General features: G+C 42.5%; 1 protein-coding gene across 1 annotated transcript; it reads right to left on the bottom strand.

The window, feature by feature from the left end:
* Positions 1-4,269: 4,269 nt before the first annotated feature.
* MLANA (melan-A) lies at positions 4,270-15,269 on the bottom strand. Its single transcript, XM_067742427.1, has 5 exons — positions 15,149-15,269; positions 13,810-13,911; positions 10,955-11,051; positions 5,884-5,997; positions 4,270-4,570 (listed from the first exon to the last, which is right to left on the bottom strand). Exons 2-5 carry the CDS (start codon positions 13,884-13,886, stop codon positions 4,502-4,504), a joined length of 357 nt encoding a protein of 118 aa, XP_067598528.1. The 5' UTR covers positions 13,887-13,911; positions 15,149-15,269; the 3' UTR covers positions 4,270-4,501.
* Between the last annotated feature and the right edge of the window lie 895 nt (positions 15,270-16,164).

Raw genomic sequence — 16,164 nt, 5'->3', positions numbered from 1 at the left:
GTTAAGGGGGGAAAAAAGATGGACACTATTTAGATTGGAAAGGATAGAGAAAGGGGATTTTTAAAGGAAAAGCTTTTTGACTATAAAATTTAGAAACATTTAAGCAACAAAATATCATGAACAAAGTGTTATCTCCCCTAAATTAATCTATGAGTTTAGTGCTAAACTAATGAAAATACTAATAGGTTCATTTGGGGATGATGTTTTTTTCAATTTTGTTTGGGGTTTTGTTTTTGGTGGGGTTCTTGTTTTGGGGTTTTTTTGTTTTGTTTTTTAAAAAAAGAATTTATTTGCAACTGCAAAGGGGAAAGATGGTTCTCATAGCAATCTTTTAGCACCTGGAATGTTGGAACATTCTGTTGGTTCATCCACTATGAGCATATCGGTGGAAAACCATATGAAAATACAAACTTCTGAAGAAGTATCAGTTTTTTTTAATTTTACTTTATTTTTTTGTACAGCAGTTTCTTACTAGTCATCCATTTTATACATATTAGTGTATACATGTCTATCCCAATTTCCCAATTCATCCCACCCCCCTCCCCCCACTCCGCTTTACCCCCTTGGTGTCCATACATTTGTTCTCTACATCTGTGTCTCTATTTCTGCCCTGCAAACCAGTTCATCTGTACCATTTTTCTAGGTTCCACGTATATGCGTTAATATATGATATTTGTTTTTCTCTTTCTGACCGACTTCACTCTGTATGACAGTCTTTGGGTCCATCCACATCTCTACAAATGACCCAATTGCGTTCCTTTTTATGGCTGAGTAATATTCCATTGTATATATGTACCACATCTTTATCCATTCGTCTGTCAATGGGCATTTAGGTGGCTTCCATGACCTGACTATTGTAAATAGTGCTGCAATGAACATTGGGGTGCATGTGTCTTTTTGAATTATGGTTTTCTCTGGGTGTATGCCCAGTAGTGGGATTGCTGGGGCATATAGTAATTCTATTTAGGTTTTTTAAGGAACATCCGTAGTGTTGTCCACAGTGGCTGTATCAATTTACATTCGGTGGGGTTCTTGTTTTATATCACTTTTTAAATCAAAATTTATTGAGATAAGTAGTTTTTTTTTTTTACAGATTTCTTCTGACAGTTCATAGCGTATATAAATGGTCTTTATTGATTTAAATGTCTCTCCCTGATCATATAAAAATTCAATTATGGGTTAAATAATAGTGGACCATTTAGTTCAACCTAAATACAGTACATATATGGATCTAATTCTAGAGTCTAATGGTCTGATATCCGTAAGAATTTTATTATAACCATCTAGATTTGCAAAACACTATCTTAGGAATTACAGTTCTATCAAACTTCAATTTGAGCAAATGTAGCATCCATTAAGTAAAAGCAGTTAATCTGAAAAGAGATTTATTTAAATTATTTTTAAAGAGAGAAAACACAGATGTCCTGCTATGGATGTTTAGGAGTTGGCTGCTGTAAACCTGAATCAGACCTGCAGGTGATGCTCATGCCTGAGCCCTCACAGCTGAAACCTCTCCCTTCCTTTGGGACCTGATGATTCAGGGAGTCTCCTGATACTCTCCCACCTCTGACCAGGGCTGCATGTGGAACAGTGGGGGCAACTTGGGAAAAGCTGGAATTTAAACTGCTTCAGCCAATTTTTGTCTGTTTTGATTATTTTCTTAGCTCAGTGAACTTGCACTCAGCCAAGCTGCCGAACAACTTTCTTGAGCTTTTTTCTCATGGGAGACAATCCAGCTTTGATAAAAGGAAGTGCTTCTTTCCAACTCTTTCTCAAGGCCATCCCTTCTAGGGGTCATGTTTCTGATGTATATGACTAATATTTTTGTGCACTTTGGGACATTTCTTCTCGATTTATATGCAGTAAATTCTCTCCTTGATTGATTTTGATTTTATGCAAATTTGCATCACACTTTTTTTGTTTTTTGGGTTTTTTTTAAGAATACCTTTTCTCTCTCCTAATTTTATTTATTTATTTATTTGTTGGCCACATGAGGCCAATATCTGGATGTTTGAACGGGGGGTACCATAGCAGGTCTATGTCAGGGGGAGGCAGCCATAGTTAGAAGCTTGGGCACGGGGTATTGGCGCCTGAGCAGGGAAAGGTGTGTTCCGGTTAGGGAGCTGGTGGTGGTCCACAGCAAGACTTCGAGGTCTGAATAAGGACTGGAGGGCATCTGTTGAGGGGGGTGGGACGGCATGAAAGATAGATGGTGAAATGCTTACATACAAAGGTGATTCATGCAGTAAATTGGTAATCTGAGATTAACAGAAGCCACTTTCTCACTATGGGGAGAAATTGATTTAAAAATATGAAAAGAGATCAGAATGAAAAAAGTTAGAATGAACCCTTTGTAGTTGATTTAAGATTGGAGTTATCAGTGTGAACTCATGATTTTCAATATATAGAGAAATAAGTAATGAGGTAAATGTGCTCACTTTGTAATTGGGTTTTCTTTTTATTGTTGAGTTGTAAGAGTTACTTATATATACCACATACAATTCCCTTATCAGTTATATCACTTGCAGATATTTTCTCCCAGTGCTGTGTGTCTTCTCCTTCTTGATTTGTCCTTCATTTGAAGCACAGCGCTTTTAATTTTGATGAATTCCAATTTACCAACATTACTTATGGTTTTGCATCATAACTAAGAAACCATTACCAAATCTAACGTTGCAAAGATTTACTCTTTTGTTTTCTCCTAAGAGGAACAAGGAGAAATCTTAACTAAGGAGTAGTCTTAACTCCTATACTTAGCTCTATGATTTTTTTTTTGAGCTAATTTTTGTAATGGTGTGAGATAGGGATCCAACTTTATTCTTTTGTCAAAAAAAATTTTTTTTACATTCCCACTAACACTTTTATTACAGGAGGATTGGTTATAGCAGGGTGAAGGGGTGATTCAGTGACACACAATAGTAAATAAATAAGCAGCTGTGGTTGGTCTTGGGGGGGCACAGGTTCTTCTATAAGAAGGGGAGGATTGAGGCTCAGACAGGGCCCTGTCATGAGGACAGATGCTGGCCAAATCCTAATGAACTTTTCTTTTTCAGAATTTATTTGTTTGAAAACGGGAGGGAGAGGGCTTATTTTAAGTGTTAAGACTGGACAGAATCAGGAAGGGCAGTGGGGGAGGGTCTTTTAGTATTTTGTGGAATGACATTTTTTTTCAGTGTGTGTAATGTCTCTTTATTCAGTGTTTTTTCTCCTCTGTGCAATCTTGTCTTTTGGTGAAAATGATGCAGTTACGCCACACTGGCGTTTCCAATGACACAAGGTGATTTTAGGTGGTTTACTGACTTGGCATTAAACAACAGTGAGTCACAGAGTGAGCAAGTCATTTCTTTCTCTTGCAAGCCTTCTAATTAGGTCAAAAGATTTTCTCTGATTCTTGCTAATCTCCCTCTTTAATAACGAGGGCACGTTTCAAGTTGACAGCATTCTGTGACCATCAGTATCTTCCTAGGTTTCAATAAAAGTAATTTGCTTTCATTATCTTCATTTTTTATAATCATCCTCTACTTACGAAAAATGATACTGATTTTCCATTTAGGATGGCGATATAAGTTAAGCCAAAAAAATTTTTCAGTGAAAAGAAAAACAGACAGATGTTATGTAGATGTCACACAGATAAATTGCAATATTTTTATACAAATAATGACACCATTCCAGAATTTCTGGTCCCTTATGATTTCTTCTGCATGTGCTTTTGAGAGGGATTTGGGAGCTCAAAGGAGCTAAATTGCCTTTGCAATATTTAAGACAAGACATCAACCAAACTACAGTAGCTTTTACTTGTTTCCAAGTCCTTACACCACCTTCTGGCTTAACAGAAAGTTCTTGTCATTAATTATCATAGCATTGATCCTTGAAGTGAAATGTGATTAGAACTGCACGATATGTATTGCTGAAGATACAGGATCTCTGCAGTATATTATTGTAGCATCATGGAATTTTAGAAGACAAAGAGACATTACTGACACTTTCCTGATCAGGTGAATCTGACTATAATTTGGTAGGTCATTTAGCTCTTGGTCTTAAACCTGTAAAGGTATCCTTTGTGAGTGCTCTGCAGCACAGACTCACCTGCAACAGTCCTGTTAGAGTTCATGTAGGTCAAGAGGCTGCGTCTTCAAAAATCAGAATAGCAGTTTGTTAGTTACTAGCCATATTTCAACTTAAAAAGAAATCAGATGATCCCAGAACACACACTTGAAAGATCTCCCTCAGAAAATAATACTGTAGATTTATTATTACTGGCACAGAGAGTATCATCCATTACCATGTTTATTGACGAAGCTTTTCCCATTTTAATATTTCTCATCATTTCCTCAATCAGTATTGCTAGTTGCCCTATAAGGAATTTAACAGCCAGCTTAATAGTAGAGATGATGTACACTGTTTCTACAGCATTCTGAAGCAGAACATTACATGTCCACATCAAATTCAACAAAAAGTGTGAGGGAAATCATTTCAGCATCTCTCAGGGGCCTCCTGGCTCTCACGGAGAGTAAGGTGGTGGTGACTGTTCTGTGGAGAGTTTCTCATAGGCATATGGAGCGTTGGGAACCTGTAAGGGTGAGAAAGGAGAGCATGGGCTTGGCAGCAGTACATATGGTTCTGGAAGAGGGATTAAGTCAAAATAGTTAGCATGATGTTTATACTTTTGCTCTGGATTGAAACTTGTTTAACTGTCCACAGCTAATTTCCACCCAATGAGGTAATCGTTATTAGGTTACACAAGTATATATGTTGAAGCATTGTTGGGGGAAACAATGGCAGAGAAGAAAAAGGGCTAAGTGGCTTCCCAAAAATTTCAGAAACTTATTTATACCTGGATTATCCTTGTCAGTAGAAGCCCCAAACCTAACTAATGAATTCTTGAATCCTGTTAAACAGACACTGATCGCACTGCATCTTTACCACAAGCATAAATCCCTATAGTCGTGTCTAAAGGCCACTGCTACTATCAACAGAGCACAAATGTGTCAGCCTTCATTTAATGCTCACAACAACCCTGGGAGTATTTTCAAGGTTTTCATGTTACAGGTCGGGAAACTGAGGCACAAGGAGGTTAAGTCACTTGCCGAAGATCACACAACTGGTAAGTCATGGAGTAACTTGGCTCTGGAGTCAGTGCTCTCAAAAACTATGACGTACTACATCTATACCAGCACTGTCCAATAGAAATAGAGTGCACCACATATGTGATTTTAAAATTTCTAGTAGCTACAATTTAAAAAATTAAGAGAAACAGGTAAAATTGATCTCACTAATATATTTTATTTAACCCCACCTACCAAAATATTATCACTTTGACATGTAGTCAATAAAAAAATCATTAATGAATTATACTCTTTTCCTCATACTAAGTTTTTGAAATCTGTTATGTATTCCAGCACATCTTAATTCAAACAACTCTGTTTCAAGTGTTCAATAGCCACATGTGACTAGTGGTTACCCTATTGGACAGTGCAACTCTATACAGTTAATAGTAGGTACTTTTTTTTCTCCGTTAGATAATATCTATGTTCAGGACAAAGGCAATTATACTAAAAACATAAGACAAAAGGATATTGTAACCAGAACCAAATTCTTCCTGTAGATCTTATATGTGGGGTCTCATTATTGACCCTGGAAAATCTGGGTATGAGAGGACACAATTTAAGAAAATCTCTATGATTCCCTTGTTTTTAATCTTACTATTTATTTTTTATTATGGTAAAATATACATAACAAAAATTTACCATTTTAACCACTTTTTAAAGTCCGTAGCATTAAGCACATTCACATTGCCCTTGCTTTCTAAATGGGAATAATTTTATTCATTTAAGTTGAAACCAGCCATACACAAAAACATCAAGATGCAGGATCTCAACCTACCACAGGTTCACAATTGTTCTCTTGAAAAGGCAGTTTGGCGTCCTGGTGACCAAGCCCCTCACATGAACATCTTCCTGTTAAGGTACTTTGAGTACCAGCATGAATGCTTTTGTCCTGAAATGTGAATTCATGAAAGTAAGTGGGTGAGGAAAAAATAATTGAGTCCATTAAAGAAAAGAGGAAGAAGCCAAAGTTTTAAGAATGGGTTTTAATCTTGGTTCTGCCACTTACTCGCTGTGTATCCTCAGGCTAGTCACTTTATCTCTCTGAATTCCAGTGTTTTCATCTGTAATATGAAGATAATATCGCCTACATCTCAAAATTGTTGTGGGAATTAACTAAAGGTGAAGCACCTAGTACAGTGCCTGACACCCACTAGTTAGTCAATGAATATTTTTGAAAGGAAGGAAAAAAAGAGTGAATCTAAAAAATGGCTCTCAGAGAATGGTTACAAGTGGAAGAGATCAGAGCTAGTGAAGCAGGAGCTGGTATCACAGTAAGGACAAGCATATGAGCAACTTGATAGCAGGGACACTGTCTATTTCTGCCTTCCCCATAATGACAGCAAAATATCTGAAACAGTACGAATGCCTGTGTTGTGATAGAAATGCTGTGGCTCTAGCACTGAGCTTCCAAGTCACATCACAACAATGATGGCAAGTCAGTCAAAGGCTGTCGTGCACCTTGAGTTATTGGGGGAGGGGTGGGTAAAAGCTTAGTTCGGTGGTTTGCATAGGTTCAGGGGGTAATGCCTTCCCTCCCTAGAATAGAATGACAACCATTTATGCAAGGCAGAGACACATACCAAAATGGGGACTGCAGGAGCGGTCCATCCTAGTGAGGGGGAGTATTTCATTACTGACATTGTTTAAAATTGCTAGCACATTGTGATTATAAAAAGCAGACTAACTTTTAGTTGCTTTTACTGTTAAATTCTCCACAGCAGTGGTTCTCAAACTTTATAATGCATCAGCGTCACCTGGAGGGTTTGTTAAATACAGATTCCTGGGCTCACACCCAGAATTTCTTACATAGTATGTCTAGGGTGAAGGCCCACGAATTTGTATTTCTGACAAGTTCCCTGGGTGATGTGGATCCTGCTGGTCCAGGGCCACACAGAGAACCACTGCTCTCCAGACAATGCAATTTCTTATCGCCTGTGCCTGGGGTGACTCAGCTAGGCTCAGACACTTAGAGGGAGGAGGAGGTCAAGTGGGGACCATAGGAAAGGAGGGAGTGTATATCCCATCTAAAGGGACAGACCACTGCATAGCTGCCAGTTTTGCCAGATCTTTTGATTTTTAAAAAAAAAGAAACTAGAAATTAAGATTTTTATGTAAACTGTTACTTTTAAATGCTCGCACCTAATTCATCTTTTGAAGATACAGACCCAAACATATCTGAACCCAGTCCACCAGTAGGGCATGAGCAGCTCTCTGTGGTCCTGGCTGAGGGGGGCTGGAACAGGGAGGCTGTGCAGGTGTTCAGTGCCTCTGCAGGCTTGTCTTCAGACCATGGCTGATTATTGGGGTTACTGGGTTGGAAGAGAAGGGCATCAAGGCAGGTCTCCCAGGGAGGAGAAGTGTTTGGAACATCAATTGGATGAGGCCACACATGGTTGGAGGTGATACCTACACAGTGTGCAGACTGTAAAGAAGTAATTTTCCTAAACTCTAGTCTGAAATCATTATTGACACTACCCCTTGGAAAGATATAAGCACAAGAACCCCAATTTTGACATGAGGGCCCAGGGAGGTTCTGCTCCCCTCCACCACTCCCAGCAATATATCTCAGGTAAGGTGTTTAATGCATTCTCTCCCTTTACCTCAATTATTGCTTTTATTCTTCTTCTTTTTTTTTTTTAATCCTCACCTGCCATAGGATAGGAGCGTGGGCCACTTCCCCAGTTCACTGCCAATTCTCTGTATTTGATCAAACTTCAGTGTGTGTGTTAAAACATAGGTTCCCGGGTCCCACCACCAGAGATGGTCCCAGAATCTGCGTTTTAGCAAGAACCCTAGGTGATTCAAGTGCAAAGGCCCCTGACCATACATTGAGAGACATGGCACCGCAAGACATGAGTGTAAACTGAGCTATCAGCAGAGACTTTAAATTCTTCCCCAAGAATTAAAAGTATTATGTCCTAAACTTCCCAAGTGAAAGAGTAAAACTGATAAATATGAAAGCCAACTTCCACTCCCTTACAAATCATTTTCCTCTGAGACACATTGCTGCAAAAAGCAGTCTTTCTTTTCAGAAGATGTTTTTCAGATCTAAGGGGAATTGTTAGCCAAAGGGGAAATTTTAGGAGACCTTAATTCCAACCAACCTTTCTACCATTCTGTGGTCAGTGTAAGTGGGAGAATAAACATATTTCAAAGCCTAATGAAGGTTGCTACATGTGGAGTGATTCAGGTACCCAAAACTTGCGTTTTTCATCACTTATGTTCTTCTGCTTTATAATGAAAATAGAATCACCAAGGAGAGACAGGGAGATGAGTATGTAATTAAATGCAGTACTTAATGCACTATTTTACATAATTTTGCCTAAACTTCTTAGACTGCTGGTCCCCGACATGGCTTTTCAGGAGATATGAAAGTCTCAAAACAATATTTTAATATTAATTAAAAAAATAAATGACAGCATTTTTAAACATTAGGGAACAAGGGAATTTAAACACAGTTCTATCTCATAAAAATTCCAAAAACTCTGCAAATCACTGGTCTAGGCCTGGAGGAATGGAGGGTGGCAGGTTGAACTTGAACTACACCAGGCAAAATGCTCAGTGTCTGAGCTCACGACACTAAGACTGTTACTCTTCAAGTGAACACATTTAAGATGAGAGTGTTGAAGCAGAAAGGAAAAAGAAAAACAAAACACATTGCCTTTTTGTCCGGGTAGCATCAAGCTAGCAATCGTGGACAGTTAGGAAATGGGTACCAACATACTGAGTTTGTAGAGGTTTTACTCCTTGAAAGACTAAATCATTTTTCTTTTACTATGCAGACATAGGGCTTCCCTGGTGCCACAGTGGTTAAGAGTCTGCCTGCCAATACAGGGGACACAGGTTCGAGCCCTGGTCCGGGAAGATCCCACATGCCACGGAGCAGCTAAGCCTGTGCGCCACAGCTACTGAGCCTGCTCTCTAGAGCCTGCCAGCCACAATTACTGAGCCCGCGAGACACAACTACTGAAGCCCGCGCTCCTAGAGCCTGTGCTCCGCAACAAGAGAGGCCACCACAATGAGAAGCCCGCTCACCGCAACAAGAGTAGCCCCCGCTCGCCGCAACTGGAGAAAGCTCACGCGCAAGCAACGAAGACCCTACGCAGCCAAAAGTAAATAAATAAAATAAATAATAAATTTATTTTAAAAAACTTTTAAAATATGCAAACATAGAATGAAATTTTTTAAATTATAGAAGAAAACATATTAAATAAAAACTGATACACATCATGTTATATCATCTGTGTCTAGGTGTATAATAGAGTAAATGAGGCTCAGAGAAATGAAAATCTAACACCACCAAGCAAGTCAATGGCAGACAATGAGACCAACTCCTTATGCCATACGATTGGGTGAGTGCTGTGTGCCAGGCACCGTGCTAGGCACTGGAGTTACAAAGATGAATAAGAAATATTCTCTGTCCCAGCTCATAAACGAGAGAAAGAGAAGGGGTGAAGAAGCAAAAAGTAAATAAATTACAAGGCAATGTCATAACACAGTGCTAGAGGTACACATGGAGTGTGTGGCAGAGAGCAAAGAGTTTTATCCCTAACCTCCTAACCCAAGGCTTTGCTACAGAACTTGGTCTGGAGTCTTATTCAGGCTCAGAAACTTCTCCTTCCCATAACTGTCACCACACTGGAGGGCTGCTGCTTGGTGGCTGTATCCCCCCAAGGTCACCCTGTCTTCCATGGTTGGTATCTGGGACGCTATGGCAAGATGGGCATTAGGGAAAGGGACACATGTGACTGCCCAGGCTTCCTGGCAAGGAGGAGAAGAACTTGAAGCTACAGCTCTCCCCTTTCCTTTCTTCTCCTCAGACTGCCGCAGGCTCCAACCCTCCACCCAGGCCGGTCCTCCCCTCCATCACAGAACCTCTTTCTCTGCATGAAGTGCTTGCTGAATGAGGACTGGAACTTTCCAACATCTTTTGTAAATATAAATTTTTTTCCATTACTTATCAACCTCAGAAGCTTTCAGATCTGCAATAACAAGGCAGAGAGGGAGAGAGAGAGAAAGAGAGAGAGCAAGTTGCAACTCTCCTTCCATCCCATTTCTCACAGTGGAGAATGCTTAAGTTCCAAAGTGCTACCTGGCTTTGAAGCAAGGTTTCTGAAACCTGTCGTCTTTGCAGTTTAGAGACTCTGTTGATGTTTCTCATGTGTGGAAGATCCTGCTACCCCAAGGCTGGACCGTGTCATTTGTTAACTTCCTGCTCGTATGGGTAAAGGAGGAAAAATCCTATTAAAACCACATTGGCCATCAGTGGAGGAAGGAATCTGTTAAAAACCTGGTGGTCTTTTGTGCTGCTGAGGGGTGGATGGTTTCCTCACTGCACTGATGGCTGGACGGGTCCTGGGTATGATGGGTTGCTTGCTAACAGAGTTAGAAGAACTTGGAATTCCCAGGCAACCTGGGAGGAAAGGGGTGAAGAGGCAAGGTGAGAGGAGCGGGCCTCTAAGTGGAGTAACAGGGCCAGTGGGAATCCCCAGAAGGATTGGTAAGATCTGGAGTGTCTCAAATGCTGCTGTTCACTGTGCAAGAGAACCACGAACCCTTCTCCTGTGCCCCACAAACCATTAGTGTTCAGCTACACACACAGATAGGCACTCGAGTTTCCTGTGAGTGGAACCAAAAATATGGACCAAGTTCCTGATTGGTGTTCACACGTGGGCAGAGGCAAAGGAAGAGTTACAAGAAGTACAATGTAGAGGAAGACTCATTGGAACCAGGAATCAGAGCTAGAGGTGATCATGAGAATGTCCCCCCACTCCCCAGAAATTCAGAGAAAGAAGGAGAAAGGAGGTCCTTGATCTGGAGGGACACAGCAGTGGGAACTTTACCACCTTCAAGCTTCTGTATCCACTTCGTCTTCTACAGTACCAGCAGGTGATGAGCAGTAAAATTCCCAGGATCACTGTCAGGATGCCAATCCCTGCAGCCCTGGCCCGAGAGATAGACAGATACATCTTGGTACAGAAACCTTGTTCCAGATTATAATGAAATGTACATCAATGTGTTCTCTTCACAGGGGCTTTGCAGTCAGAGCAGTCCCCAAGGAGTGTCCCACTCCACACCACACCAAGCACCCACCAGGCCTCCAGCACTCGTACCCAGGGACGGGACCATCTCTGGAAACCTCTCAGGTGTGTGCCCACAGCAGCAGTGCTAACTGGCCTGGGCCCCAGCACCCAAGTTCCAGGTGCAACAGGTACAGTAGCAACTGACCCTTATGTGGACAACATATTTAATGAGACAACATATTTATCTTTTCTTTTCATTAGGGCTAGTTTAAAACATTCTCCCCAACTCTCAGTCCACAAAAAAGAAGTGGAAAGGAACATTGACTTAATGTCTGCTGTAAGCTGGGCACCATGATAACCATTCTACATGCATTAGATTATCGAATTCTCACAACAACCCCACCAAGCACTGGGGCAAGCACCCCACTATAGGCCCGCAACAATCCACTGGGGTGGGTAGAATGTTCATTTCACATCTGACATCCTCAAGATTTTAGGCTGGTAAAATGCCCAAGGTTGTACCACCAGAGAGCGGCAGAACCAGCATTCCCAGCAACTGGCCCGAGGTACCCAGCCAGTGCCCTTCCTGCTGCATCGCCCCTTCCTGAAATGAAGCTGTCACAGGGACATTCAGTGGGCTCTCGTGACTGGAGGCAGCTGATTCAACTCCCAGCATGCCTGTGCTCTAATTCCACCCCCTAGGTCTGTGGTCACCCCCTTGGACATCTTGACACACATAGAGCTCTGTTCCAGCTCTTTTATTTTTTTTTTCAATTTATTTATTTTTTGCTGCGTCAGGTCTTCATTTTGGTGCGCGGGCTTCTCACTGCGGTGGCCTCTCTTGTTGCGGAGCACGGGCTCTAGGCACGCAAGCTTCAGTAGTTGTGGCTCGTGGGCTCTAGAGCGCAGGCTCAGTAGTTGTGGCGCATGGGCTTAGTTGCTCCGCGGCATGTCAGATCTTCCCAGACCAGGGCTCGAACCCATGTCTCCTGCACTGGCAGGCGGACTCTTAACCACTGCGCCACCAGGGAAGCCTTCTGTTCCAGCTCTTCGTGCACAGTTACATTGCACTCACACATGCCTAGTGAGAGCCGAGAACACTGGGATGTGCCAGACACAACACAAGAACCCACTGCCCAGCCAGGCAGGGCTCCTGAGATGTCACCCAGATACCTTCTGCAGTGGAGTTGCCTGAGATGCATGTTAAAGTGCAGATCCTGGGGCTTCCCTGGTGGCGCAGTGGTTGGGAGTCTGCCTGCCGATGCAAGGGGCGTGGGTTTGTGCCCCGGTCCGGGAAGATCCCGCGTGCCGCGGAGCGGCTGGGCCCGCGGGCGGCGGCCGCTGGGCCTGCGCATCCGGAGCCTGTGCTCCGCGGCGGGAGGGGCCACAGTGGTGAGAGGCCCGCGTACGGCAAAAAATAAAATAAAATAAAGTGCAGATCCTGGGCCCCCCACCCCCAGACCTACTGAGTCAGCCTCTTGGGTAGCAGTGCCTAGGAAGCTGCATTTTCACAAGCTCTATAGGCGGCTTATGCCCCCTCAACTGAGAACCTCTCTTGACGGTGGTTTCACAGAGTCTGTTGAGTCATCATACAAGAGCTGAAAGATATCCTACCTAATACCATGTGCAAGAGTATATTTTTGCTCTTGGGACATTTTTTCAGAAGATCTCCCCACCTCCACTCCCAGTTGACCATGCAGGGATGTTAGAGAATCCCACTAGGGTCTTCTGAGGAAATGCTCCAGGCTGAACTCCTCCTCGGTGCCTTTGATGGGTTCTTCATGTCTCTTGCCCCTGCTAGGTCATTCTGGTAAAGCTATTCAACAGTTCTTTCCCGAGAGAGCAGGTTTGCAGGAAGTTCTGAGCAGACCACTTAAGAGATGGTCCACATAAAAACCAGGTTCCTCGTTTGTCCTGTTGGAGTCTCCACTCGGGGTTGGGGGGGGCCCTGCCACTATCCCCCGACCTTGCCCACTCTCATCCATGCAGACTGTGTCCTACAGCCTGTGTTCCCATCACAGCACATACACTTGCCGAAATTACTCCCATGCCTAACTCTCCCACTAGGTTGTAAGATTTTTTCAAAGGCAAGAATAGCATCTTGGGCTGGTATACAATGCTTAGCACTTAGAAATGTCTAATCATGTAAATACTTATTTTAAGTTAATTCATAATACGAAACACCTTTCTTTAGGATAAAGTATTGATGCAAAGGTTATGACCCTGAATCACCTTGGAGTCAGTCAGCAGGTGGAGTCACACACATCTACCCTTCATCCTCACTTGCCCTTTGGCAACTTGCCTTTGTTCTGTCTGCAAACCACATCCGGAAGCCTGAGTGGAGTAGACAGGCAAGGCTTGAGGAAAGAGGCATCTTGCTCCCAGACAGATGTTTTTCAGCCTGAGAACCTACAATGAATGCCTCATAGCCAAGAATGCAGACAAAAATGGCAAGATCCAGCTTTTTACCTTTCCTACCTCCTTGCCTCCTTGGCCTCAGAGAAGCTTGAGGTCCCTTGTAGGATCACAGGGTCTCCTCACCTCATTGCCAGGGTCTTTACTTTCTGGAGGAATAGACACTAGAGAGTTTTACAGACAGGCATGTGCTGGGGGAAGCCAGCAGGCTGTGTAAGCAAAAGACAAACTGGAAACCCCGCTGCGTCTGGTTTTGAACTTACTCTTCAGCTGTGATGTAGGAATGGCCGTGCCCCTTCTTGGGGGAACCATAGATGTAGTGAGCCTCTTTTCTTGGCATCTTGTGGGGTCAGACCTCGGGTCACCTAACAGCAGGGGCACACAAGTGTCATTTCACACATGCAGCATGTTCTTACATCTCATAAACACCCACAAAGACATTCTTGCTAGGTGACCAGGAATGACAGCCGAACCCTCTGGTTTCTCCCTGTGAGAGGATTTGCACCTCCTTCTTTCACTAATATCAAGTGGAAATCGCTCAGGTTCAAAGAAAGAACCACAAACAAAAGGAAAATACTTTCAAACTGAGTTATAATTTGGGGGGGGGGGGGAAAGTAACCTTTAATTTGACTCTATACCATAAACTTGTAGGGAAACAAACAAGAAGCATTTTTATTCCTTACTTTCCCTGGTCCAAGACTGTGGTTAATAAGAGGAGTTATTTCTCTCCAAAGGTATTATTTTATATTGATCATTGGACAAATAGAAGGCTATGATGACATAATGTGTGTGTGGCCTAGCACAGCATCCTCCAAGCCCATTTTCCAAAAAATGAAACTGCCCCAAAATACAAAATTTTAAACTATGATACAAACAAATAGAAAAAAAGCTCATGAACTTCAGTGGTCATGATTAGAGCGTGCTTGCTAAAAATCAACAATGGTTTCTCTTCTCTCCTTGCTAGTGTGCTTTTTTCTTCCCTCTTATTGTTCTCATGAATCCCAAAGGTCTGGTCCCCATAGAGTTGTATTAATGAGCCTGTTTAAAACAGCTGAAGAGAAGTGGGAGCGAGGAGCAGAGAGTTTACCCCACGAACCCATTCCTTGGGGCATTTCATGTGTAATTTTCCCTTCCCAGTTGTAAAGAAGAAATCACACTTGAACTCACTGATCATCTCAGGTGAATAATGTAGGGGTGAACTCTGTGCTCAAAATGATAGACACAAAACTTAATTAATTTTGCATTAAGTTGTTTTTGTAAATCTATACCTCCAGCTTTGAGCCTTGGCAAACAGTGTGGGCTCATCAAATGCACCTCATCCCACCTGAGCCAAGAAAATTGGTTCTTCAAGGGAGCAGACACAGCTGTTCATGAGCCAGCTGCAGCCTGAACAACTGCTTCTCCTGCTTCTCTGCTTTGCTTCCTGGCAGCCTAGAGGGAGGACCTAGGAGGAGACTCTGTGAACCTTCAGAAGTCGGAGAATTATAAATGTTGAGGAGGAATTCTGCTGACAGCCGGGAGTCATGGAGGCTGGAGGATCACACCAGAATCTCCCAACCCTGTTCTGTTCTGAAAGAATGGGTGAGATGGCAATGCTCTTACCTGCCTGGATGGGATCCACTCCGTCTGCTGGCTGGCCCTGTGTGTGAAGATTGCTTCTCTGGCTCTTAATCTTTTTAATTTTTTTTCCTGGTCTTGAGTCCCATGTTAGTCACGAGTTTGGATTTCTGATGGAGTCATTTGTGATTGCTTAATTGGCATGAAAGAAACCGATTTCATTCCTCTCCTCAAAAAGTCACAGCTCACTGTGGCCTCTGTTTTCCCCAATCCCAGGGTTTCATCTTAGGGAAGCCATTAATTTTAAATGCCAATCCCTTCTCTGTAGGGTTGCCAGATAAAATATAGGATTCCTAGTTACATTTGAATTTCAGATAAACAATGAATAATTTTTTAGTATAACTGTGTCCGGGCAATATTTTTTAATGTAAATATGTCCCACTTATTGCATGGGATGTATTTTTACTAAAAAAAAAAATTTGTTATTTATCTGAAATTCAAGTATAACTGGGGGGCTTCCCTGGTGGCGCAGTGGTTGAGTCCGCCTGCCGATGCAGGGGACACGGGTTCATGCCCCGGTCCAGGAAGATCCCACATGCCGTGGAGCGGCTGGGCCCGTGAGCCATGGCCCCTGGGCCTGCGCGTCTGGAGCCTGTGCTCCGCAAGGGGAGAGGCCACAACAGTGAGAGGCCCACGTACCGCAAAAAAATAAAAAATAAAAAATAAAAAAATATATAAATATATATAAATATAAATATAAATATATATATATATATATATATATATATAAAACTGGGCACCCTATACCTTCCCTCATCTCTACCTCAAAGGATTGGTGAGACTTTGGGCTCAGACCTGGAGGTCATCTAGGACCATGACCTCCTGATCAAGAAGAGGAAATAGAGGATCCCTAAATATTCCTGAGCTGAGCTCCCAGATTTTTTGTGATGCCCTCAGAGATGACTGTCCCCTGGGAAGTGTGGGTTTCTTGCATTTGCAAGGAGCAGACAAAATTTCCTCTTTGAAGGTAGTATATGACCTACCTAGAATTTTATTAAAAC

This window comes from Pseudorca crassidens, chromosome 7 (genome assembly GCF_039906515.1).
Source record: "Pseudorca crassidens isolate mPseCra1 chromosome 7, mPseCra1.hap1, whole genome shotgun sequence".
NCBI classification, from domain to species: domain Eukaryota; kingdom Metazoa; phylum Chordata; class Mammalia; order Artiodactyla; family Delphinidae; genus Pseudorca; species Pseudorca crassidens.
This window is presented reverse-complemented; position numbering and strand designations above follow the sequence as displayed.

What these genes read in the sequence shown, in the direction of transcription:
- MLANA (XM_067742427.1), bottom strand. Translation starts at nt 13,886, where the DNA reads ATGCCAAGAAAAGAGGCTCACTACATCTATGGTTCCCCCAAGAAGGGG. An exon ending in TCCTACATCACAGCTGAAGA is followed by an intron (nt 11,052 to 13,809) that starts GTAAGTTCAAAA and finishes CTCTCGGGCCAG; the next exon opens with GGCTGCAGGGATTGGCATCC. An exon ending in GTGGATACAGAAGCTTGAAG is followed by an intron (nt 5,998 to 10,954) that starts GTGGTAAAGTTC and finishes TTCACATTTCAG; the next exon opens with GACAAAAGCATTCATGCTGG.